The sequence below is a fragment of the Tupaia chinensis genome, unplaced genomic scaffold, assembly GCF_000334495.1.
Source record: "Tupaia chinensis unplaced genomic scaffold, TupChi_1.0 Scaffold000523_1, whole genome shotgun sequence".
Classification (NCBI taxonomy): Eukaryota; Metazoa; Chordata; class Mammalia; order Scandentia; family Tupaiidae; genus Tupaia; species Tupaia belangeri.
In genome coordinates, this window is record NW_006160036.1 from 1,349,697 (window position 1) to 1,375,138 (window position 25,442).

Sequence of the window (25,442 nt, forward strand, 5' to 3'; positions counted from 1 at the left end):
AACAAGCCTAGGAGCACACGCAGTTAGGTGTCAGGAAAACCCGGCTGCCTACCTCTGTAGGACCCCTGAGCCATCACCCCTACCAGGGGTTAACTCCTAGTTGCTGTGTGTACTTTATCCTTAAACTGCCTAGTCTGTCTACACCTTTGTAGCATTTTTGGTACTCGATGAGTTGAAGTATTCCTCCTAATTCTTCAACAAATTGCATGTATAATACCCCCCATCTCCTTCCCACCCCATCTCCCATTTGTACTTGAGATGCTTTCCTCATTTAATAGCCAGACACAATCAGAAAGGGTAAAAATGCCATTTATCTCTAGGTCTAGTGGAGAAAAGTACTTTAAAACTAAAAGGTTTTTCAAAAGTTCAGGAACCTCTGGTTAATAATAATGCCACCCTGAACTTCAGCCTGTTAGAGATTCTCTGTCAGGCATGGGTAGAAATCTCTTCAACCTTGGTAATCCTGCCTTTCTTTGCTGACCCTCCCAGTGCTTTCAGTGAACTGTTTGAAAAGCCTGGTCTTTCTGTTTGAATGGGCCCTAATTTCTTTTCCATAGACCCATCAAAGCGAAGGTTTGGGTTTTATCAGTAAGGCATTATTCTTCAGTCCAGCGCTCCCTGAATCAGGTCCAGATTGTCTGCCTCCATTCTGCTCCCCCAGTTTGTTTCCTGCCCATTATCTCAGAGAGGCCACTCACCTCGGAGACCTCAGCGTCGCTCCTCTCTGCTGCCTGCAGAATGACTTGCGATGCTCTCGATTCTGTGCCATGGCGCAGTCAGAGCTGCCACGCTGGCCCGACACGGCGCTCAGATGACATTAAATCTACTGTCCCCTCTCTTACAACCCCTCCCTCTTCTTCTGACTCCCCTTCATTTATTCAGCTGCCTGACTACTCTTTTTTTGGCTTCTGCTCTCCATTTTCTGTTTCCAGAGTTTTTCCTTTCTCCTTATTTTGTTAGTTTCTTGGTGGTAAACCTAATTTCCTCAGTGGGGTGATAAGAATAATATTTTGAACTATATACATTTTGTTTAAGACAGCAAAATACTTTCACATACATTATCGCCACAGTAAGCTTGTAGGGTAGGCAGTATATGTGCTTCATGCTCCCCCATTCGTAGTAGTGGAAATGAGGACTACTTTGAGAGGCAGAATAATGTAATAAAGAACACCAGCTCTGGAGTCAGTCTGCTGGAATTCAAATCCTGGCTCTGCTTGTTACAAGCCATATGACCCTAAGTAAACTGAAGAATAATAATAGTACCTCTTTGGGTTATTGTGAGGATTAATATATTTATCTGTATTAATATAGTTAATATAGATAAAATGCCTAGAACTATAAACAGCTCATATCAAGTGCTAAGTAAGGATTAGCTATTATTATCATTATCATTTATTCACTCACTACAGATTTGCTACATGCCAGGCTCTATTCTAGGCTTCAGAGCCATAGAGTAAAAGACAGACACAGTCCTGGCCCTCACAGAGATCACAGTATTAGTGGAGGAAACTGAAATCACCACTTGCTTAGCCCCCACCATATGCAGGTCATGTGTTCAGATCTTTATAGACATTACATTTTACAACAATCTTAAAAAGAGGTATTGTTTCACCAGCAGGGGGCGTGGTGGTTAAAGGTGCTGGACCTCCCACATGGTCAACCACTGTACAAATCCTGGACCTGGCGTCTTGCTCTCTCTCTCTCTCTGTGTCTTTGTCTCACTCTGGTAAAAAATGAAAATAATGATAATAAATAAATAATTATTTTTTAAAAGGGTGAGGAGGAGGCAGTGTTATCCCCATTTTACAGATTAGCTCACCAGGGTTTTGAGAGGTAATGTACTCAAGATTCCCTACCTAGTCATTGGGAACTCCAGGATTCACCTCATGCAGTTTGCCTGTCTCCAGACCATTAGGTTCAACTCCACAAATCTGCCTCTGCCATTTGGTGTGAGTTCCTGAGCCTCCGTCCTTCATCACCCAGAATATCCAGCATCCTCTCCCGCTCATTGTTTGGGAAATGTTTGCTCACTTTTCCTATTGATGATCCTTGACTGTCTGTCCTATAGCTGACCTCATCTGTTCACTCTCACTTCCCTCGGTCACGAAATCACACATTGGTTTTAACATGGGAGGACAGTGGTCAAAATGAAAGTTTTTAGGTCCAGCCACCTTGGTACTGGTGGTAGAGTGCTACTGCGCAATACTAGAGCCATGTCGGGGGGCCCTGGGTTCAGATACTGAATGGATTGGAAAACAGCAAGCATATCCACAAGCATACCCATGATCCTGGCTAGTGGGAAGGCTGGGGGAGAGTGTTATGAAACCCTGTCAGGGAGATCTCTCCATCTCATGAAAGAAACTTTATTTTTTTTAAATGGGAGTTCTTAGAAGTTGGATTATTGCAGGACCAGTAGTTGGCACAATGGCTATGTCACTGGACTCCCATGTAGCCAATCATGGTTTGAGTCCCAGACCCGGTAGCTTAAACTCACACTGGGTGTGTGTGCATGCATGCCCAAAATCACAAGAGGAGAATGGAGAAGAAGGGATTACAGCATTGCCATCCCCCCGGGGGGTGATTTCTCACTTTCTGTATGTCTGTCTGCCTTTCTGACAAGCGCACGCACCCTATATAGTAAAAACCTCCAAAAAAAAAAAAAAAAAGAACTTGGACTATTGCTTCCACACCTGATGTTTATTCTAACATGTTTTTTTATTTTGAAGAATTATTTTATTTTGTTCAATATTATTATTATTAAATTTGCTATAGGGCATGTGCACTCACCAGAGAGAGAGAGAGAGAGAAAGCCACCAGGTCCGGGACATGAACAGTGGTCAGCCATGTGGGAGTCCAGTGCCTTAATCACCACACCACCTGCTGGCCCCTAATATGTTTTTAAATAAAGCTACTTGGATCCTTGGGTCTTCACTTCTTATGGGCCTCAATATAGAGAATCTTTTTTCTGCCAAGATCATCTCTAGCCACTGACTGTAGTTCACCTTCTTCCCCAGTCTTCTCCTGCCCTTTAGTTCAGTGTCTACCTTCCATGCTGTTCCTCTGTTTTTGTCTTTGGGTCTTATTTATTTCTCATCCACAAAGGGAGTCAGCACATTAGTGGTTGATAGGATTATATAGTGTTTAGTTTTCTTTCTTTTTTAGCTCTTTTGGCCTCATTTATTGGTTCTATAAAAGATTACATTTCTAAGTAAAATTAGTGTGCTAGCATTTAACTTTTTTATTCTTTTATATTTAGCAATTCATTTCCCCCTTAATTAAGAAATTATAGCTAGAGACCAGAAGATGACCTGGCAGTCATGTCACTGGACTCCCACATGGCTGACAGTGGTTCAGTTCCCAGACATGGTGGGTTAAAACTCACGCTGGGCACATGTGCATGCATGCCCAAGATCCCGGGAGGAGAATGGAAGAGAAGAGATTGTGGCATGGCCATTCTCCCTGGGGGGATGATTTCTCACTTTCCCTCTCATTGCCTCTGTCTCTCTCTCTCTTTCTGGTGACCCTGCACTTATGTGCACCCTAAGGCAAAAACCTCTACAAAAAAAAAAAAAAGAGAGAGAGAGAGAGACAGAGAGAGAAATTATAGGAAATTATAGGAAACCTCTGCTAGATCACAGCTTTTCAAGTCCTTGTTTCTATAAATGTTTCATTTGTGACCATTTGTTATGTCTTGTTGATCCCACATAGTAACAGAATAGCAATTTCATTCACCTGAGTCCCATTAGTAAAATCATCTTGAAATATAAATGGCCTTTAAAACATTAAATTAAAATTTTAAATGTAAATGAATCTACTTACTACTAAATGTCGGAAGCTTATATTGGAGAGGTGGTCTGACTAGAGACTTGTTTTCTTTTCCTCTTTTCTAGATATTCTGGGTTGTGGTTATATGGCTTTTATAATCAAATAAATAAATTAGGAATTAAAAAGAACAAAGATGTTTGCCATTTATTTCTTCTTTTGATGTTAACTGAAAGATACAACCACCCAGGTCAAGCTCATTGAAAGAGTCAAACACTGATTTCCTGCTTTGCCATTCAAAGTGCACCTGTGTGCCCAAGGCAGTCTTTTACTCACTGTTTCCTTTTCATTCTGCTCTGTCTTTTCTGGGCTTTTCTCAGCCACATCCAACCCTAAAGGCTGCCGTGTCCCTGAAGGATCAGCTTTGTGTGTTTCAGGGAACTGGCATCTGGGGGGTGGGGGGAGAGAGAGAGAGTGTGTGTGTGTGTGTGTGTGTGTGTGTGTGAGAGAGAGAGAGAGAGAGAGAGACATATACATGTAGATTCCAAATTATTTTGATAAAGTACCTGAACCCCATTCCCTTCCAAAGAGTTTTCACACTAGTAATCTGAGTACTTATTTAAGATATCCCTGGCCTGGGGCCACCAGATGGCGTAGCAGTTAACATCACAGAATTCCCACATAACCAACCATGGTTCAAGCCCTGGACCTGGAGGCTTAAAACTCATGGGGGGGGAGGGAGACTCATGCCAGGTGCGTATGTGTGCTGTACCCACAATCTGGGGAGGAGAATAGAATGAAGGAGAAGGGATTGCGGTATGGCCATCCTTCCTGGGGGATGATATCTCATTTTCCCTCTCACTGTTTCTGTGTCTCTCTCTGGTGAGCTTGCACACTCCCTAAGGCAAAAACATCTTAAAAAAGAAAAAAAGAAAAAAGAAAAAAAAAGAAATCCCTGGCTCTAGAACTTCTCCAGTCGAGACCATGTTTATGTTTATTTTAACTTCTTGGGACAGTAAACTAACTTAGGTCTCATCTGAATGAGACCCCGCCCCTCCACACACCTACATCCTCTCCCCCAAGAGCAAGGAGTCTACCTTTCCCTGGAGTCCTTGGGTCTTGAGACAGATGGGGGGATGAGTGGCAGGTGTGTTGAACTCTTAATGAGAGGTTTCCTCTGTGGGATTGCCTATATCCTGCCCACCACAGAGCTCCTGTGAATCACTTTACCTTTGAACTCCTTGTATTCAGCCCCTGATCCTTGGGATTTTGGTGACAATCCCTGGCTGGCAGGAAGCTTTGATCCTTGGGGAGTCCAGAGGAAGTCCTGTGATGTGTGAGATCCCTACAGTTACAGGGATTGAGGAGCAGCTATGCCAGGGTGGGTTGCTAAAACAGACCCATTAATTAAGAAGGAGCCTTTGCTTAACACTCAGTTACCTAGAAAGGAGATCCGGTAACTGATAGCAAGGAGCTCAGCCCCTTGGACTGGGAAGTGGTGTTTGCACAGCATTATTGTTATTTTAAGAGCACAACAGTGGGGGGAGGGATTCTACCCACACCAGGAAAGAACAGAACACCTTAGAACTTCATCTTTTAATAAGTAAAAGCTAACCTTATTTCAAAAGTTAGGAGGCTCTGCCCAAAGTATTTAAGATAGTTCTGACTAGGTGAAAGAGTTCTCTAGAAGGAAAAACAAAACAAAAACTTTGTGATGAACAGTGGAAACTCTAGAATTTCTGTGTATATGAGACACTTTGGGCTTTTTATCTATTAGAGAGAGTGCTAGGTGACTTGTTTGATGCTGTATCTGCATACCAAGCATGCTGGTTTTGCTTAGAAACTGCTTTGATTTGGGGGCGGTGCGGCAGTAAAACGCAGTGCTCTGTGTGGCTGACCCACATGGGAAGGTCCAGCGACCTCCCTGAGTACACAGGAATGCACATTCCCATGATCTGGAGCTGACTGAGGTTGGGAGTGGATCACAGCATCAGGACCCTGCTGGAGTGCCGTTTCTCCCTCTCTCTTTGTCACTCCTACTCGTGGAAGGAAAAATTTAAAAAAAAAAAAAAAAAAAAAACTTTAAAAAGGGGAGGGAGCAGCCAGCGGTGTGGTGGTTAAGGTGGCTGGACCCTGCACAGCCGACTGCTCAGTCTTCAACCCAGTGACTTAAGAGCTGTGCCAGGTGCATGCCTGCCCAAACTCTTGAAAGGAAAATGGAAGAGAAGGGATTACAGCGTGAGTGTGTCCCATGGGGGAGTGCTGTCTCACCTTCCCTCTCTCTGTCTCTGTCTCTCTCCTGTAACACTCTCTGGCAAATTAGAAACAAAAGAAAGAGAGAAGAAACTCTATTTGATGTGACTTGAAGCAAGCCAAGCTTCCCCAAGTCATTCATTATTGCCTCTGTTGGTTGCAAATAAATATCAAAATGAAGGCCCTTTCACACAAAATATTCCTCTTCCTTCCCACTTCCAGCGGCAGACATGACGCCCATGGTTTCCATGGAATTACATACGTTCTCTCTCAGAGGGGAGATGCCTCTGTGTGGTGTGCGTGTGCCTGCTTCCTCCAGAGGGGAGGGCTTGGGCATTATTCACCTTTTTTTATCACCAGTACGCTGCCTGGGCACGACTAGGTCCTTAATAATGATTATAGAATGAGTGAGTAATCATGAGGCAAGACTGTGGGGAGTCATCGTCTTTCCGGAATCATCTCATTTTCACACTGCCAGCTTAAGGAAAGATGGGACTTCCTCACCCAAAGACAGGTTATGAAAGGGCAGTAGGGAGAACGCCATAATTAGAGTCAACCACCTGGCCCAGGAAACTTAACTCCTTGTCGTTCTCAGCAGCTCCCTGAGAAAGCCCAGTAGATCACTGCCCACCAGGGACTGGGCAGCATTTTTGTGAGTTTTGTTCACAGGACATGAGCACTTAATGGGGTGGCATTTAGCAAGGAGCACTAAGGGGTGTCGGTAGTGCTGAAGGGGCCCAGTGCAAAATTAAAATGTGGGGTCCCTTGTTAGGAGAAATAAAAATAAAAAATAAAAAAATGTTGTTGGGGCCAGTAGGTGGTGTGATGGCTGAAGTGCTGGATTCCTACCTCCTTCATGGTTTGAGTCCCAGATCTGGCAGCATGAAAATCAAACTGGGTGCGTGTGCTTGCCCAAAATCCCAGGAAAGCAAAGAATTGCAACATGGCCATCCCCCCTCAGGAATGATTTCTCATTTTCCCTCTCACTGTCTCTCTCTGGCAAGTGCACACACTCTATGACATAAACCTAAAAAAAAAAAAAAAAAAAAAAAAAAAAACATTAATAATTATTAATGGTATTCAAATACAAAGATTTTTTTCCTTCTAGCCTTTCTTGATTTGTCATAGAATTTATTACATCTATAAATACTGTTCTGAGTAGAGAAAAATAATTTAATGTTATAATTAAATGTTAAATCGTTAGATGGTGATATGGTGGTTAAGGCAGCTGGATCTCACATGGATGAAGGTATTTGGAGTCTGGGACCCAGAAGGTTGGAGAAAAAAACCACATATGTGTACTCAAGATTTCAAAAAAAGGGAGAATGGAGGGAAAGGGAATGCAGTGTAACCATGCCCCATGGTGGGGGTGCTTTCTGGCTTGCTGTTTCTCTATCTCTAGCTCTCTCTCATGTGTCCTCTGACAAAATTTTTTTAAAGTTATTATTTATTTAATTTTATTTATTATTGTTATTATTATTTAGTTTGAACAGAGAGAGAAAGAAGGAGAGTTAAAAAGCAAGCCTGGGACTCAGACTGCAGACAGCACTGTGGGAGTCCAGCACCTTAACCAACACGTCACCTGCTGGCCCTGTCTGGCAAAATTAAAAGTTCATCTTTATGGGGGCCAGCAGGTGATGTGGTGATTAAGGTGTTGGACACTCCCACATGGCCAACCATGGTTTGAGTCCTAGACATGGTGGCTTTCTCTCTCTCTCTCTCTCTCTCTCTCTCTCTCTGGTCAAATTAGAATAAATGAAAAAAAAATTTTTTTTAAAGTTCATCTTTATGTTCCATGGTAATACCTTTTTTTTTTTTGAGACGTTTTTGCTATACGGCGCGTGTACTCACCAGAAAGAGAGAGAAAGAGAGAGAAAGAGACAGAAAGCGAGAAATCACCCCCCAGGGGGAATGGCCACACCGCAGTCCCTTCTCCTCCATTCTCCTCTTGGGATCTTGGGCACACATGCACATGCACCTGGCGTGAGTTTAAGCCACAGGGTCTGGGAGTAGAAACATGGTTGAGTATGTGGGAGTCCAGCGACAGAGCCATCATGTCAATTGCTGGTCCCTGCACAATAATACTTAATTTTTTTTAATTTAACTTTATTGATTTATTGATTTATTTCAATTTAATCAGAGAGGGACAGAGCAAGAGAGAACACGGGAAAGTGAGAAAGCAAGCCGCCAGCTCTGGGATTTGAACCACTGTTGGCCATGTAGGAATCCAGTGTCCTTAACAACCACACCACCTGCTGGCCCCCACAGTAAAACTTTTAAATGCAAATATAAGAGCATTTAAATTATACATGAAATCACTAAAATTACATAAGTTGTATTCTGTGGCTTGACATAGCCATTACACCAACTGCTGGTCCCCAAAAATATTTTTTTTTAAAAAAAGGACTTAAAAAGGGGCCAGCAGGTGGCATGGTGGTTAAAGTGTTGGACTCCCACTTGGCCAACCACTTGAAATTAATGCTTGAGATTCAAAATCCCAGGAGGGAAATGGAGGAGAAAGGATTGTAGTATGGCCACACCCCTGGGGAGAGATTTCGCATTTTCCCTCTTTCTGTCTCTCTCTGGCACACACTATGGAAAAATATAAAAAATAAAAAATAAAGAAAAAGAAAGGACTGGAAGGGACAAGAACTATAAATTATCTTGTTCTTTTTCCTATGTCATCACTTTCGGTGTAAATGTCTTGCTAAAATAGAAAAGTAAAGGATTAAGACAAAAATGGGACCAGCAGGTGGCTTAGAGGTTAAAACACTGGCTCTCACATGGCCAATTGTGCAGTTCTAGTCCTTGAACTGTTGGCTTGAAAAATACACATGTGGGACTCACAGATGGCATAATGGTTATGTCACTGGATTCCCTTGTAGTTGACCAGGGTTCAAGTCCCGGACTGGTGCTTTAAAAACTCATGTAGGCGGTCGGACTTTGCTTACCTCTTTCCGCCATCTTGGAGCGTATGGAGGCCTGCTGGGAACAGGACTTCTAAAAGGCAGCTATGTCTGGAAGGCTGTGGTCCAAGGCCATTCTTGCTGGCTATAAGCGGGGTCTCAGGAACCAAAGGGAGCACACAGCTCTTCTTAAAATTGAAGGTGTTTATGCACGAGATGAAACAGAATTCTATTTAGGCAAGAGGTATGCCTATGTGTACAAAGCAAAAAACAACACAGTGACTCCTGGTGGCAAACCAAATAAAACCAGAGTAATCTGGGGAAAGGTTACTGAGCCCATGGAAACAGTGGCATGGTTCGAGCCAAATTCCGAAGCAACCTTCCTGCTAAGGCTATTGGACACAGAATCCATGTGATGCTGTATCCCTCAAGGATTTAAAATAATGAAATGTAAATGAATAAAAATGGGGTTCCAAAAAATATTTTTTAAAATGGATTTGTGTTTAAAAAAAAAAAAAAAAAAAAAAACTCATGCCACAGGACCAGCAGGCGGCATGGTGGTTAAGGCACTGGACATTCCCACATGGCTGACCACGGTTTGAGTCCTAGACCTGGTGGCCTGCTTTCTCACTTTCTCTCTCTCTCCCTCTCTCTCTCTCTGTGTATCTTTCTCTAGTCAAATTAAAATAAAAAATGAATGAATAAACAAAATTAAATAAAAATAATTCTTTACAAAATAAAAATAAATAACTCATGCCAGGTACATGTGCATGAATGCCAAAAACCCTGAGAGGAGAATGGAAGAGAAAGAACTGTGGCATGACCATCCCCCCTGCAGGGTGATTTCTCACTTCTTGTCTCCCTCTGTGTCTCTGGTGAGCACACATGCGCTATAACAAAAAAGCTCTCTTTAAAAAAAAAAAGAAGGGGATGGGACCAGCAGTTAGTGTAATGGCTATGTCACTGAACTCCCATGTAGTCGACCGCGGTTTGAGTCCCAGACCCAGTGGCTTAAACTCACGCCAGGCGCGTGTGCGTGCGTACCCAAGATCTCGAGAGGAGAATGGAGGAGAAGAGATTGCGGTGTGGCCATCCCCCCAGGGAGTGATTTCTCGCGTTCTGTCTCTCTGTCTTTCTGGCAAGTGCACATGCCGTATACCAAAAACCTCTCCAAAAAAAAAAATGAAAGGGATAAGCAGCTGGTGTAATGGCTATGTTGCTGGACTCCCACATAGTCGACTGTGGTTCGATTCCCAGATCTAGTGCTTAAACTCAGGCCAGGTGTGTGTGCGCGCATGCCCAAGATCCTGAGAAGAGAATGGAGGAGAAGGGATTGCGGCATGGCCATCCCTCCTGGAGGGTGATTTCTCGCTTTCTGTCTTTCTGGCGAGCACACGTGCCCTATAGCAAAAACCTCTCAAAAAAAAAAAAAAAAGAGGAAAGAAAAACACACATGTGCATACATGCTCAAAATCCCATAAAGAGAACAGAGTAAAAGGGATTCTGCTGGAGGGATAATTTTTTTCAGTTTCTCTGTCTCTCGCTCCTGCTTGCACCCTATGCCAAACTAAAAGAAGACAGAAAGACAAAAATGCAATAGGATTCCTCGATCATCACTGTTTTCTTAGCCAATTGCCTTCTTTATGTTCAGAGCAAGCTCTTGTAGGAATGGAAAGTGTGGCCTTTCCAGACTGTCAGTGCCTCCATTTGATCAGTAAATGTCACAGACGTGCTCACTTTGTACTTGTTTTGAGTCTTGTTGCACTCCCACGTATCGTACATCCATCATAGTTCTGTACTCACGGGGAACAGTCAGTGGTACATACAAATGCCCTGTCAAAGAATGGTGGACACACAATTGCACTAATCTCTTCTGCCCACATCATGTTCCCTTGTGTCACTGGGCTTCATTCACAAAACACAAATTCAAAAGTAAAATTATTAAAAATGTTAAGATGGTGACCTGGCCTTTTAGCCTAGTGGTAAAGGGAGCTAGATCCTACATAGCTCACTGCAATTTGAATCCTGACCCTGGCAGCCTGAAAAACACCAAGCGCATGTACCTGATTGTTCAAAATCTTGTCAGGATGGAGGAATGGAGGAGAAGGGATTGTAGCCTGATCATGCCCCATTGGGGGGTGCTTTCTCCCCCATTCTTCCTCTCTGTCTCTGATAAGTGCAAGTGCCTTCTTCAATTTAAAAAATAAAAAGAAAAAAATTTAAGCAGGCAACAGCAGATTATTAAACTAAGCAAGCACGAGGCCCTCTTGATTATGAGACCCTTTATGACTGCACAAGGCATTCTTTCAGTGGACCTTCTTAAATGTTTGGTTATTACCAAATGACAGACTGCCAGGAGTAGCATGCATGCATGCCTTCATCCATTCATATTTATTTTTTTAAGGTATCCTCCATGTGCATGTGCCAGTCATTTTTGAGACACTGGGGCTACGCTAAAGTAAAAAAGGCAAGATATGGCCTCAGTGTCAACAGTACTTGTGGTCTAGTGAGGAAAACATTATTAAAATTGCACCACAAACATTGAAATTACAGTTGCAATAGGGGCTACAAATAGAACTACAGGGAGGGAGGAAGGCTTACCTAGGTGGTGGTTTGGGAAGGAATCCTTGAGGAAGTAGTATTTTATGTCATTCTTCTGCCTCAGCCTCCTGGCCGGGACTACAAGCACACACCACCATTCCTGGCCTTTAGGTTGGATTGGGAATCAAATCCAGGCCTCTCTCATTTGGTCCTAGCCTGAAAAGCATTGCATCTTAGCAGCATGCACCACTACAACTTTTTTTTTTTTTTTAATTTTGAGACAAAAAGCTACAGATAAGTCACATGACCCCCATGACTTCCGTCTCCACTTTGACCAGATGGTCTATAGTCACCCTTGTGCTTATATTTGCCCCTTCTTTTAAACCTGATTGTTGCTAAACATTCTATTTTTCTATTATTTTTCTATTTTTGCATAGAAAAACATGAAAAAATACATCATGACTTTTCAGATGACCTAATAGCTCCCAAGCCAGGAGGATTTGTGGGGAAATATAGGAGCTCTTTAGAGTAGGTGCTTTTAGCACCCTCCTAATTCCATATGAGACCATAATATCAAAGCATTTGTCATGTAAAATGGGTGTGGGTCTGTCCATGAAGTCTTCTCTTTTTTTTGGAAAAGTTTTTGCTATAGGGAGCGTGTGCTTGCCAAAAAGACAGTGAGACAGAAAGTGAGAAATTACCCCCCAGGGGGGATAGCCACACTGCAATCCCCCCTCCTCCTTTCTCTTCTCAGGATCCTGGGCACACACATACATGCGCCCTGCGTGAGTTTAAGCCACCAGGTCTGGGGCTCAAACTGCGGTTGAGTATGTGAGAGTCCAACAACATAGCCATTACAACTGCTGGTCCCTGGAGTCCTCTCTTGATTCTCTTTTTTTTTTTTCTTTTTTTTTGGGAGGGGGGGAGGTGTTTTTGTTGTTGTTGTTTTTGTTTTTGCTATAGGGCATGTGTGCGCATCAGAAAGACAGAGAGACAGAAAGACAGAAATCGAGAAATCCCCCCCCCCCGGGGGGGAGGGCCACGCCGCAATCCTTCTCCATTCTTCTCTTGGGATCTTGGGCATGCATGCACACGCTCCCGGCATCAGTTTAAGCCACAGGATCTGGGACTCAAACCACAGTTGACTATATGGAAGTCCAGCGACACAGCCATTACACCAACTGCTGGTCCCTGGAGTCCTCTTTTGATTCTCATTGCAGAGCTATAATTGAAAAAAAAACACAGTGAGTGGGGACAGGGTATGGAAATGGAACCATGGTGGAAAATTTTTTTTAAGAATTATTTTATTTAACTTTATTTATTTGCTTAAATTTGACCAGAGAGTGAAAGAGAGAGAGAAAAAAAGAGAGAGAGCGAGAGAAAGTGAGAAAGCAAGCCTCCAAATCCAGGACTCAAACCACAGTTGGCCATGTGGTTTGAGTCCAGCACTCTTAATCACCATGCCATGCCGGCCCCTGGTGGAAATGTTTTAAATGCAAGGAAAAGCATTATTGCTGAAGAAATATCTTCCTGTGGGGCCAGCAGGTGGTGTGGTGGATAAGGGTGCTGGATTCCCACATGGCCAACCATGGTTCAAGTCCTGGACCTGGTGGCTTGGTTTTTAACTTCCTCTCTCTCTCTCTTTTGTCAAATAAAGAAAAAAAAAATAACAATAACAAATGGAAATAAATAAATAAATATTTAAAAAAAAAGAAAAGAAATAACTTCCTGGGTCTCACAAGAGAGTATTGTCTATTTTGTGGGTGTTGGTAGAGGGCTTTGTGGGAAACTAGCGAGGAAAATGCTGGTAAAATAGTTGCTCTGGGGCAACCACATCTAAGAAGTCTTTTCTGTCTATGATCCTGAGGTCTTTGCGATGCTTTGGGACTGAAGAAAGGGATGTGGGATCTATTATTGGGCTCAGGACTAAGTAGGAACAGCATCCCCAAAGGCATCAGGGGTGAGAGAGAACTAAAAAGGGAAGCTTAACTCACTACAAGTGCTGGAGGGCCATACATTATCTTCTTAAGGTATTCTTAAAGAAGAGAAGGCAGTTCGGTGGTACTGAGAAATGTTGCCATACGTAGATAGCTTGTCATGACTCTCTCTCTCATACAGGTGCTGAGAGATGTCCTCAAGGATCTCTACCACCTGCTAAAGCATGTGGTACGTTTGGAGCCCGACGATGTGGCCAAGCTCCATGCTCAGCTGGCCCTGGAAGAGCTGGATGAGATCATGAGAAACTTCCTGTTCCCACCACAGAAGCTGGAGAAGAAGATTGTGGTCCTTCCATAGACCCAGTTCTAAGCAAGAGCAGTACCCAAGCCTTCCAGCAGGTGGCCCCACTACCTCTTTGGTGCTGGCAGTATGGCTGACCCTGGAGGTGGCTTTATGACACTGGTTGGTTGGGTCTTCAGACTGACTTTCCTAAAGTATCTATTTTGCCATCCTGCATCCAGCCCAAAGTATGTGCAGTTAAAAGAAAAAATAGATTAAAAATCTTATGAATTTGCACATTTTTCACTGTTCTGTAGTATTTAAAGAAGAATGTCTACTGATAGAAATATGTATTAACCTGACTGATAGTTGATTAGCTGACTTTTTTTTTTTTTTTTTTTTCCAATTCTTGAAGTCGGCCACCTATATGTCCTACATCTTGGCATTCTTTCATGGCGAGATGACTATTCCTTGTGATAATGAAGAGCAGGCAGAGTTAATCATCCTTGGCTGCTAGAAGAGGTATTTTGAAGTACAAGATGGAGCTGGGGAGGGGGAGGGGGAGGAACAATAATCAAAACATGAAAAATGGAATAAAATGATCTTGGCTGGGAAGAACAACAGGTCTGAATCTGGTCCTCTGATATTGAGGTGGAAAGCTATGGAGTTAAAGTGGCTTTGACCTCAAGAAGAGAATCAAGCTGGTTGAATCTTCCTGAGAAGGGTAAGCCCTGTCTTTGTCCTCTTGGGCCCTATTTGTCCCTCCCTCTGCTGTGGTTTGCATAGTGTTGCCCTGATTATCAGGAGAAAACCACAAGCATCTCAGAGTTTATATCCCACATTCGGTTCTGTGTTCTTAGAAAGATGAGAGCTTAGACAATGGGTTAGTTCTAAATAGCAAACTAAAAAATGGATTTCATATTGGTGGCCTGATGCCAGGTTTGTCCAAGTAATTTCAGATGTAGCACTACAGACTCCCCTCCATTTATTCGTTTATATATTTTGTCCTCTACATTTTGATTGTAGCGAAAAGAGATGACAAAAAGGGAAAGTGGCTGGCTGCTTGAGATAAGCCCTCCCTGTTGGTAACACCTTGACAAGGTTAACTCAGAGCTCCTTGATCAGTTCTCAGCTCTGTAGAGCTAGCTACAGATTTTTATCACAGGATTTCACACCTGCTTTCTAGGGTGACCAGACCTAGGAAGATTAAAACACAATTTCCAAAAAGTCAGGTGACTGAAGGATTGGATGTATACAAACATGTTCATTTGCCAGTTAATAGCAGGATAGTTCTCTCTGGTCAGATTATAAACAGAATTCTTAGCACAGAACTTTGTGGTGAGCATCCCTTTAAAGCAGTCATCTTATAGACAGTTAAGGGTCACAAGTTAGACTAGTGAGCAAAGAATTAGAATAAAGATAGTTAGATGTGATGAAGGAATATTTCATTTGATTATATTTAGAATATTCTATTTTATTTGGATTAACTTCCATTCTCCAAATCAAGGATGTCTAGAAAATCAGGATTGAGGCTTTCAAATCAGAGAAGAATCTCCTTTAGACAGTTCAGATATACTAAAAATGCTTATTTCTTGGCCTTGCTTTGAATAGACTCCACATAATCCACCCAGATCATCAGACTGAATATGTTAGACATTTGATTTAACTTAAAATTTATTTGCATTAAATGTATTCCAATTCTTTTTAAATTAAATTTATTTATGTATGTATTTATTTACAGTCATTCGCTGGAAATAAATCAACACAGTATATAAAACAGTATAATCAATATATAGTACAATCAGTACGTACATCAATGCGGTATACAAAATGAGATTTTCCATTCAGAATACATTGTTTATTGGCTCAATCAAGAATATTATCATACATGTTTCAACAAATAATTTTCTATTTCTTGTTTCTTATGCTTTTGTTTTTCCCCCTTGACTCCCTACCTCTCATCTTCTGCCTACCCACCCCCCTTTTCCCACACTGTCTCTGGTATGTACAGTTGTTTTCCATGCCCTTTCCTTCACATTTTATTGATTCACTAAAGATATTTTTTGGAGAGGTTTTTGCTATAGGGCGCGTGCGCTCACCAGACAGACAGACAGAGAGAGACAGAAAGCAAGAAATCACCCCCCAGGGGGGATGGCCACGCTGCAATCCCTTCTCCTCGGTTCTCCTCTCGGGATCTTGGGCACGCACGCACACGTGCCCGGCATGAGTTTTAAGCCACCAGGTCCAGGATGCAAACTGCGGTCGACTACATGGGAGTCCAGCGACATAGCCATAACGCTAACTGCTCCCTAAAGATCTTAATTAATTTAAAAACTTTCAATAGCAAGCACAGCTGACATATACATATCTATGAATGCATGTCTGATTTTAGGAATAAACCACAGTGAGTAAAGTGAACATACTATAAAGTAGCACCTCACTGGATCTATATAGCTTACTATAGTCATTAAATAGGTATTAATAGGTATTTTTAATGCATTTTTTAATTTCAAGAAAAACAGTTTTAGTTTTAATAGATCAAAATTTAAAAAATGTTAAGAGAAATTTGCTTAAAATTTAAAACCAGGAAAAAGATTAGGATTCAGTTCAAATAGTAGGTAGATGAAACTATCAGCAATTCAATAGAAGACAAAAATCCTTAAATATGGAAATCAAAGCATTGAAGAAAATCAGTAATGTTTTAGTCTAAAGTCAAAAAAATTATATTTCACTAGTTCAGACTCATGTAATTAACCTCTCTTCTATTGAATTTGCATTGTTACTGTGGTCCGATCTTTCCATTTAAACTCTGGAAGTTAACATTCAACTCCGAACTTGTCCCTACCATTAGGCTGGCCATTCTTTTGGTTGTTTCTTGTACTCTTATTTCTGTGTACCCCTTTAGTTCCTGGTATAGCAATCCAGCTCTCCCTTCAGCACTTTTTGGAGAGCCGGTATGCTGTTGGTAAATTCTTTCAGATTTTGTTTATCTGAGAATATTTTTGTCTTTTTTTCCCCCATATGAAATATAGTCTTGCCTGGTATAGTATTTTTGGTTGAAATTGTTTTTCACTTAACACTTCGAATATTCATTGCTTGTTTTGTTTCCAGTGAGAGGTCCAAAGTTAGCCTTATGGGATAGCCTTTGAAAGTAACTTTACCTTTCTCTCTTGCCAAATTTAGTATCTTATCTCTGTCTGTGGTTTTGGTCAATCTGGCTATGATGTGCCTTGAGGAAGATCTTCTTGGGTTGATTCTATGTGGGGTCCTTTGTATTTCTTGGTCTGGATATTTGAGTGTCCCTCTAGGTTTGGAAAGTTTTCTTGCAGGATTTCATGGAATAGATTATCAATGCCCTCATTAGTTTCTTCACCTTCTGAGATTCCGACAATCCAGATATTTGAGCATTTAATGGTATCTAGTATTACCCGTATGTTACTCTCATTTTGGGGGGGTTATTTTCTCAGTCTTTTTGGTGAATTTTTCTAAGTCAGAGGTTCTATCTTCTACATCTGAGATTTGATTCGGTCTTCTGTATGATCCAATCTGCTTTTGATACTTTCAGAAGGTTTTTTTTTTTTTTGAGAGGTTTTTGCTATAGGGCATGTGCGCTCGCCAGACAGACAGAGAGAGACAGAAAGCAGGAAATCACCCCCCAGGGGGGATGGCCACGCCGCAATCCCTTCTCCTCCACTCTCCTCTCGGGATCTTGAGCACGCACGCACACGCGCCCGGCGTGAGTTTAAGGCACTGGGTACGGGACTTGAACCACGGTCGACTACGTGGGAGTCCAGCGACATAGCCATTACGCTAACTGCTGGTCCCGATATTTTCAGAAGTTTTGATTTCCTGAATTATAGCCTTCATCTCTAACAAGTCCGTCTCATTCTTTTTTATGATGTGTGTCTCTTTCAGATCATTCAAGAACTTCCTCACCTCCTAGAACTCAGTGTCTCTTTTCTCCTGCATCTTCTGGAATTTGTTACCTCTCTTCTCTTGCATCTCTGTTAGCTTTGTCACTATGAATATTTTAAATTCTTTATCTGACATTTTCATGAGATCCATTGTATTCTCTGTGTTCCTGGCTAGATCTGGGGAACAGGAGGGTGAAGTCTGGGCAGAGGGTCTTTGGTGGTTGAAATCCTTGAATTGTTGTATTCCAATTCTGAGGACATATTCTATTTGGTCACTTTGATTAGACTGAGAAACTGTCTAGTCTGAAAACCTAGTCTTCTAAGAAGACCCTCACAAAGCATCATAGACCCTTTATCCCCACCTATATGTCACTTCTTGATTTGAACTATTTGGCAAGTGGCTAAAAGCATTTGTTCTTTGTTGATTGTAATGGATTCCATTTCAGAGAATGACTTTTCTTTCAGACTTTGTTTTCAAATTCAAGAGGAAGATTTTTTTTTTTACTATAATCCTCCTAGACATGACCAAATTCTTCTTCTATTTTTTTTAATTACCAGAGGGTGCATGTATTCACCGAAGAGAAAGAAAATAAGAGACGTAGGGAAGAGAGAAAGCACTGTCCAAGTGGGCCCTAATCATACTGAAATCCCTCTCTTTCTCTATCCTGTGGGGATTTGGGGCATATATGCACAAGGACATGGTGTATTTTTCAAGCCGACAGGGCTAGGACCTGAACTACAGTTGGCCATGTGGGATTTGGCTACCTCAACTACTAGGCTACAGGACTGGCCTGACCAAATTATTAACAATTTTTAAATGATTAATGAATTATTCCAAACTATATATACACACACACATATATATATACACAAAGGGTCTTCACAAAGTTTATGGAAAATGTGTTTTATGAAGAACTATTTGTGGGTTTGAATTTTTAGCACCAAAATAAAATCATACTTAAACTCTATTTTTCCACAAATTTTCTGAAGTTCCCCAATATACACACACACACATGCACACACACACACACACACACACACATATATGTCCCCATGAGAAGCAGCATGAAAACTTCAGGATAATAAAAGTATAAAATTTTCAAAAGGGAGGGCACAGAACTCCAGGGATTCAAGAGACATACGGGCAGGAATAAAAAAACACCTCCCTGCATGGAGCCTGTGAGACTTCTCTTGCCTCCCTCTCCCTTTGCCATTGCTTCATCAGAGGCCACTTTCTTCCTGCTGTCCCTCTCATCCCCTCTGTCCATTGCTCCCACTGAGCTGTCCTGGCTCCTCACCGCCAGCCCCTTCATTGCCCAGCAGCTTGTCTCTTGGACTTCCCTGTAGCACTCACTTGAGCTTTTGCTTGACCTCATCTCTCCTCTCTTTCCTTTCCTGGTTTCTTCCTCCTTTTCCCAGGCCACTGTCCACAGCCCCCATGGCCCACAGAGGATGGCATTGTGGCAAAATGCATACAGAGCCCCAAAGCAGTCCCTACAGCCACACCCCAGGCTTCTGCCCAAGCGTTGACTGCTTGTTCAGGTTAGACTTCCTGAACATTCTGTAGAGTTTCCCTTCTCCGCTTTGTTTTTCTTCCTTCTTGGCACAAACTTGCCCTTTTACAAGTCCTCTGTTACTTAATCAGAAATCTCCTAACTTTCACTTTGCACCTTATCATCTTTTTACACACATAATTTTCCGTATTTCCTAATAGCCTCCTTTTTATCCTTTGTCTCATCTGTTCACATTTCTCCTTATTTCTTTACTTTCCTGTGGCCCACCTCCTCCTCTCCCCCGTAAGAGCTAATATGGTGCCAACAGGTGGCATGGAGATTACGGCACTAGTTCCCACATGGCTGACTGCATGGTTCAAGTCCTGAACCTAGCAACTTGAAAAACATGCCAAGTGTATGTGCAGGCATGCCCCAAATCCCAAGAGAGTTGAGGAAAAAGGATTGCAGTGTGGTCATCCTCCCAGTGGGGGTGAGGTAGGGACGAGGGGTAATTTCTCACTTTCTCTATTTCTATCTTTTTCTCTCTGGTGCATGCACATGCCCTATAGTATACACACACACACACACACACACACACATAAAATTAAACAATTTGTCAGTCTCTTGTCCTCCATTTCTCCATTCTATCAGGATTGGGGTATGTGCACACACATGCCCAACTTGTTTATCAAGTTGCCAGGACCATGATTCCAACCACATAGTCAGCCAGCCATGTGGGATCCAGGTCCCTTAACCACTGGGTCACAGATTTGGCCTTATACTTTACTTTTTAAGTTTATTTGTTTGTTTGTTTTTCCATGAACTAGAGAGACAGAGATAGAGAGACAGCACCCCCAACAGGATCTTGATGCCACAACCAACCTCCCGCTTAAGCCAGCTGCAGATCGTGGCCACATATATGCCCAGCATTATCAGTCCCAGCAGGGGACTGTCTGGGTCAAATCTGGAGCCTTTCTGTGAGCGTCAGCCTCAGAGAGAGTTGAATTTTACCACTACATAACTGTCTGGCCCCCAATAAATTTGTACTTTTATTCTACTTTTCAGCAAGCTTTTTGAAGACCCATTGACATATAATCATAAGACACATTGTAAATATAATCATACCAGCCATTTTTTTAACTTCAATCGAAAGGAAGCAGAAGGCCCCTTCCTATTCCCTCCTTCCCCCAGCTCCTCAAGCTGGCTTCGGTGCCTCTGTGTTGTAATATACCTCTTCTCTGGCAGCAGCAGTTTTCTCACTGGCCCAAAAGAAAGAGGAAACCTCATGTGTTGATCTGCCCTTGGCCCACCCAACTGTTTTTTCCCTTTGTCTGCAATGGGGACTGAATGAAGCACTGCCTGACACCTGCTTGTGGCTCTTGCCAGGAGTTTGCCGCATCATGTTGGGAAGATAGCTACGATGTCTGAAAGCTGACCAGTTGATAAGAATAGGTTAGGCGTTTCATATGATCTGTACAAAACCAAATAGACTTCTGCAGTCTTTGTACATAGATCACAAATCCCAGCTGGAATGTCTATGGCAAGGGGAAAGGGCAGGTGAGCTCACGGTAGGCAGTGAGAGGTGGCCACTCTTCTCTTCTGTGGGGGAAGGGGGTCTTCCTCCTCCACTTTCTCACTCCTCCCCCTCCCCCCCCACCCCCCGCAGTAGCTGTGACCTTTGAGGGCCGCTATGTCCTCCAGCAAGTTCTTCAGCCTCAGCCATGCTGCAGTCACAAGCACAGCCTCACTGCAGCACACAGCACCTCTGACTCCCATGCACCACTCTGCTGGAAGGAATCACAGCTTGGGGGTTGGGAATTTGTCTTTCTGCTTACGGTACTCTCTCTGCTGCCTCTTCCCTGCTGGCTGTGCTCAGCGCCCTCCGCACCTGCTGGCAAGTGAAGAGGGAATGCAGAACCTCCCCATCAGCCCGGAAGGGACTGCGCCCACTCATCATTTAAGGGTCTTCATAGCGACTCAAGCTTCAAGCTTCTCAGAGGCCTCAGTTCTATGCCCCTGCCCTGGGTGACCCTGCAGGTTCCTGTGGAGCAGAATAGCCAGATCAGTTGCTCTGTGTTTCCTGTAGTTTGGAAAGTCATTTTCCATCCATGTACTTGTCTGATTCAAACAGCGACCTTGTAGGACGGGGGGCAAGCTATTGTTATCCCTGTTTGGTGGGATTGGCTCCAAGTCTCCTGGGTGCCAGCCAGGATCCTGTTTACTACACTGGAAGACCCTCTATTGAACATCTGCTGAGTGCCATGGAGTTTTTATCCTCCAAAATGAGTAGGGAAACAAAAGCCTTTCAAGCAGAGTTCAGTCTGAGATGCAAACTCAGGTGCTCAGATACACTTGAGAACCCCACCAAGAAGTTGACTGACACATGCTAAAGGCTGCCCACCAGGAACCAGCAGTTAGCATAATGGCTATGTTGCTGGACTCCCACGTAGTCGACCGTGGTTCGCATCCCGGACCCGGTGGCTTAAAACTCACGCCGGGCACATGTGCGTGCGTGCCCAAGATCCCAAGAGGAGAATGGAGGAAAAGGGATTGCGGCATGACCATCCCTCCTGGGGGGTGATTTCTCACTTTCTGTCTCTATGTCTCTCTCTGTCTGGCGAGCGCACGTGCCCTATAGTGAAAACCTCTCAAAAATAAAAAAAGGCTGCCCACCACCTCCTCTAGGCTGACCCTCTGCCCTTCCTGAGTGTGGGAGGAGTAGCAGGCACAGATGTCCTGGCTGCTTGCTTGTGTCTTTTCACATGACATGTGATAGGAATTAAAACACACTTAATGTATCTTTAATAAACAAACAATAATCTCCACAATCTCACCTCTACTCCTACCCCAAGAGACTATCACTGGTGCATAATCCCTCCAGATATTTATTACTATAAATAGTGTCTTTATTTTTAAAAAACATTAATTTATGGGGCTGGCAGGTGGCATGGTTGTTAAGGGCACTGAACTCCCATATGGCTGATCACAGAGTGAGTCCCCAACCTGGTGGCTCACTTTCTTATTCTCTCTCTCTCTCTTTCACTGTCCCTCTCTGGTCAAATTAAAATAAAATAAATAAAGTTAAATTTTAAAAATATGAACTTATTTAATTATATTTGTTAGTATTATTTATTTTTTTAATTTGACCAGAGAGAGACAGAGAGAAAGGGAAAGTGAGAAAGCAAGTTCCCAGGTCTGGGACTTGAACTATAGGCAGCCATGTAGGAGTCCAGTGCCTTAACCACAATGTCATCTGCTGCCTCTTTTTTAATTTGCTAGAGACAGAGGGAAAGTAAGACATCACTACCCAAGAGAGCTGGCCATGCCACTGTCCCTTCTCCTTTATTTGCTCAGGATTTGGGGTACACACACACACACATGCACCCAGCATGTTTTTTATAAACCTTTAGGTCTAGGACTCAAACTGAGAAGTCGATCATATGGACTCCAACCACCTTAACCACCACACCACCAGCTAGCCTTAAGTAGTGTCCTTTATAATTTTTTCTTAGTCATATATCTTAGAAATACTCATGTCAACACTTACAAATTCCCCTATTTTGTGATGGTGGCATGCTTCCATTGTTTGGGTGAACTACAGCCTGGTATTGTCTTCTTATGGTCAGTTGAGTTGCTAATTTGCAATAATTCTTCAATGACTCTCAAAAATGACTTCATACTTAAGTGTTTCTATATGATACCTTAAGAGGCTGGAATGCCAGATCGAAAAGGTATGAACGTTTTAGATCGTTTTTAAAATTTATTTTTGCTATAGGGCTCATATACTTGCTGAAGAGAGACAGAAAGAGAGAAGAAAATTGCACCCTTCAGAGGGATGGCCATGCCACAATCCCTTCTCCTCCATTCTCCTCTCAGGATTTTGGGCACGCATGCACATGTACCCATTGTATTTGGGTCCAGGTCTCAAACTGCACAGTCGGTCATGTGGGATTCAGCAGTCCCAACCTCCGCATCTGCTGGCCTAAGGTATGAACAATTTAAATGTCAAGACCAAAATGTCCTCCCAAAGAGTTTGTGCCCATCGACATTTCCCCCATCCTCAGCTGACATTGCTTTAATATGTATCAACAGCAAATTTGGTCTCCAAAGCAAACTGTTGACATCATTCTCTAATTCAGGGCTCCACAATCTTGAGTTGGTGTTTTCTGTGTACCAAAACCACCAACAAGCATGCTAACACACTTTGCAAGTACCTCACCAGTTCTCACCAGTTCCATGTCCCCCAAAAGTACTAGTTAGTGACTTAAAGGTACTGAGCCTGGAGAAAAATCCTAATCTCCTGCAGTTCTTTTTTTTTTTTTTTTTTTTTTGAGAGGTTTTCGCTATAGGGTGTGCGCTCGCCAGACTGACAGAGAGAGACGCAGAGACAGAAAGCGAGAAATCACCTCCCGGGGGGATGGTCACGCCGCAATCCCTTCTCCTCCATTCTCCTCTCAGGATCTTGGGCACGCACGCACACGTGCCCGGCGTGAGTTTTAAGCCACCAGGTCCAGGACACGAACCGCAGTCGACTACGTGGGAGTCCAGCGACATAGCCATTACGCTAACTGCTGGTTCCCCCTCTGCAATTCTTTTTAAAAGCTCTTTTAGGACCAGCTCCAGGAGGCCTCAGTTATTGTACTACCCAAGAGAACCCAGATCCCACCTGGTGACTGCAATTCCAGTCCAGGGCACAGTCAGCCTGAAAGACACCATCCACGTGTGTGAATGGCCAGAATCCACAGGCTGGAGGATGAAGGAAGGGGAACGCCACATGACCAGATCCTGTGAGGGTGCACGCCTGGCTGTGTGTGCCCGTGCGTTCTATCCTGAACAAAGGAAAGGGACTTTTACCAGGCTCAGCTCTGAGGCTCTGTCCTTAAGGTGTCAAGTATGACTTCTCAGGGCCTGCAGGTAGCATGGCGGTTAAGGCACTGGACACTCCCACATGGCCAACTACGGTTCAAGTCCCGGACCTGGTGGCTTGCTTTCCCGCTTTCCGTCTGTGTGTATGTCTCTGATCAAATTATATGAATAAATAAATAATAAAAGTATGATTTCTCATGGGGTTTAGAGTGTCCCCAGGATAATGACCATATTTCCCAAGCCAGACTCGGGATGTAGGGCCCTGAAATACTGGGTTCCTTCTGTTAAACGTGAGGCGCACAATGGTTGCAGCTCTGTATCACTGCACATAATCATGATTACAGCTAACACTATAAAGAGCTTATTAGGTTTGTCTGTGTACTCGACACATACTAATCCACTTGAAGTTCACACTGGGCCTGTGAGGTAGGTATTATTATCACCCCTGTTTTACAGATGGGAGAACCGAGGCACACAAGGCTAATTACTTGCTCTAGATTACGTAGCTACTAAGAGGTAGCCAAACCAGTATTTGGATCCAGGCAGTCTGGCTTCAAAGTCTGTCCTTTTAATGACTATGCTTTGCTGCTACCCAATAGATTCTATATTCCCAAATTGTAAAAAGCTGTTCTCAGTATAATAGAGAATAAAGAAAGCTATTTCCTGTTGGCTTAAATGGACCACCTATGTCAAGTTAAACTTCACCTCCAGTTCCCTCAAAATAGTGTCTTCATACATCATAAACCAACCTTAGATACCAAAACTTGTTAAACATTTTGTTTTTGACCTTATAGTTTGCCTAGAGGCTGGAGATGAGATTTGTTCAAGTTCTCTAGTCCATCTGTTTCTATATTTTGGCTGCTTAAGTAAATTGTTTCTTGAGGGCCAGCCCACAGCATGGTGATTAAGGTGGTTGAATCCCACATGGCTGACTGTGCAGTTTACAGCTCAGACCTAGCGTCTTGAAACATACTGGGTGCATGAGCATACATGCCCATGATCACCAAAGGAGAAATGGGAACAAGGGATTACGGCAAGACTATCCCATAGGGGATAGTTTCTCTCTAGCAAGCATGTGTGCCCTTTAGCAAATTGGAGGGGGGGGTGCCTCTCGAGAAGCTTATTCTTTCATAGGACCAAGGTTGTAGACATCTCAGATGTCTAACCCCTCAGGAGGCAGAGGGCCATGTTGTGAGTGTGTGACATAGAAAATACATGGGAAATAGAGCAAGTCTGCCCATGAGCTCCAGCCAGAGCCCAGCAGTGTCCTCTCTGAAGACTGTTGCTGAGTTTTTTGTTTTTTTTTAATCTTTTCACCTCCTGTAATCAGGGCTTGAGTTCATATTCAGAATAACGATGGTTCATTTTTTAAAGAATTATTTTTATTTAACTTTATTTTATTATTGTTATATATTTTAATTGGACCAGAAAAAGAGAGAGCGTTAGAAGGCAAGCTGCCAGGCTCGAGACTTAAACTGCAGTCAGCCATG

At 43.0% G+C, this 25,442-nt stretch overlaps 1 protein-coding gene across 1 annotated transcript in view; it reads left to right on the forward strand.

Annotated features, from left to right (window-relative positions):
* The window catches only part of TANGO6 (transport and golgi organization 6 homolog), a 273,346-nt gene extending 259,372 nt beyond the window's left edge, over positions 1–13,974 (forward strand). Inside the window, 1 exon segment of the mRNA XM_014591005.1 lies at positions 13,581–13,974. Within this exon segment, the coding sequence (XP_014446491.1) occupies positions 13,581–13,757 (177 nt within the window). The 3' untranslated portion in view covers positions 13,758–13,974.
* Positions 13,975–25,442: the final 11,468 nt, after the last annotated feature.